Source organism: Cucurbita pepo, unplaced genomic scaffold (genome assembly GCF_002806865.2).
Source record: "Cucurbita pepo subsp. pepo cultivar mu-cu-16 unplaced genomic scaffold, ASM280686v2 Cp4.1_scaffold003811, whole genome shotgun sequence".
NCBI lineage: Eukaryota > Viridiplantae > Streptophyta > Magnoliopsida > Cucurbitales > Cucurbitaceae > Cucurbita > Cucurbita pepo.
The window spans coordinates 1-964 of record NW_019649810.1 but is presented as its reverse complement, the minus strand read 5'-3'; the positions used below and the strand labels follow the sequence as shown (position 1 = coordinate 964).

General features: G+C 38.2%; 1 protein-coding gene across 1 annotated transcript; it reads left to right on the top strand.

Annotated features, from left to right (window-relative positions):
* Positions 1-6: 6 nt before the first annotated feature.
* LOC111786982 (dihydroxy-acid dehydratase, chloroplastic-like) lies at positions 7-946 on the top strand. Its single transcript, XM_023667159.1, has 4 exons — positions 7-109; positions 246-315; positions 394-452; positions 524-946. Exons 1-4 carry the CDS (start codon positions 92-94, stop codon positions 659-661), a joined length of 285 nt encoding a protein of 94 aa, XP_023522927.1. The 5' UTR covers positions 7-91; the 3' UTR covers positions 662-946.
* Positions 947-964: the final 18 nt, after the last annotated feature.

The following is a 964-nucleotide window of genomic DNA, read 5'->3' as shown; positions in this document are numbered from 1 at the left end:
TGTTGGTTTGGATTTAACCCTTGATGATTTTCAGAAGGTTAGCGATCGGGTTCCCTTCCTTGCCGATCTTAAGCCTAGTGGAAAATATGTAATGGAGGACATTCACAAGGTCTGGAGTTTATTTTCATCTCATTGCCAGTCATATAAAATGCTACCACTAGTGCTTATGGTTTACTGTAGTATGTACGGGTGCAACAAGTTTACCATCATGCTTCTTGATAAGTATTGAATATTTGTTTTGATAGATTGGAGGAACACCTGCAGTCATTCGCTATCTGTTGGAGAACGAACTTTTAGATGGAGATTGTATGACTGGTATGTTTTAGCAAACACGTCGATGGCATTTGCAATTTAACTTCTATTTCCATTGGTGATGTTATTTTTTGTTTTCAGTTACGGGAAAGACGCTGGCCGAAAATGCTAAGCTTTTCCTACCTCTATCTGAAGGGCAGGTATGTTGGCTACAATAGAGGTGAAAATCTGAAGGAACACTTTATAACTACCTTTTATGCTTTGAATGCAGGATGTTATCAGAAGCTTGGACAATCCCATCAAGGAAACAGGGCACCTTCAAATATTATATGGAAACCTTGCTCCCGAGGGTTCGGTGGCTAAGATTACTGGCAAGGAGGGGCTATATTTCTCTGGTACCATTTACTGAGCTTTCGAGATGCTTTATGAACCAAAAACGTTATTCACAGTTAAAATTTTGATTCATCTTTGCTTTTAAAAAAATGAGGAAACAACGAACTTTTCATTTAACAACTGCTTCGCCCTCGAATTGTGGCTCTGAATCTCATCATTTATCAGAACGTACATCTTCGTGCCTCTGTGCCACTGTCTAATGCCCGTGTCTTTGGTTGGTAGAGAGTCGGTGTTACAGATGAATCACTACTCAAATTCTTAAAAGACGCTCGTCTTTCTTTCTTTTTCTGTTTTTTTTTTTTTTTTTTTTTTTTTTTTT

What these genes read in the sequence shown, in the direction of transcription:
- LOC111786982 (XM_023667159.1), top strand. An exon ending in AGATGGAGATTGTATGACTG is followed by an intron (nt 316 to 393) that starts GTATGTTTTAGC and finishes TTTTGTTTTCAG; the next exon opens with TTACGGGAAAGACGCTGGCC. An exon ending in TACCTCTATCTGAAGGGCAG is followed by an intron (nt 453 to 523) that starts GTATGTTGGCTA and finishes CTTTGAATGCAG; the next exon opens with GATGTTATCAGAAGCTTGGA.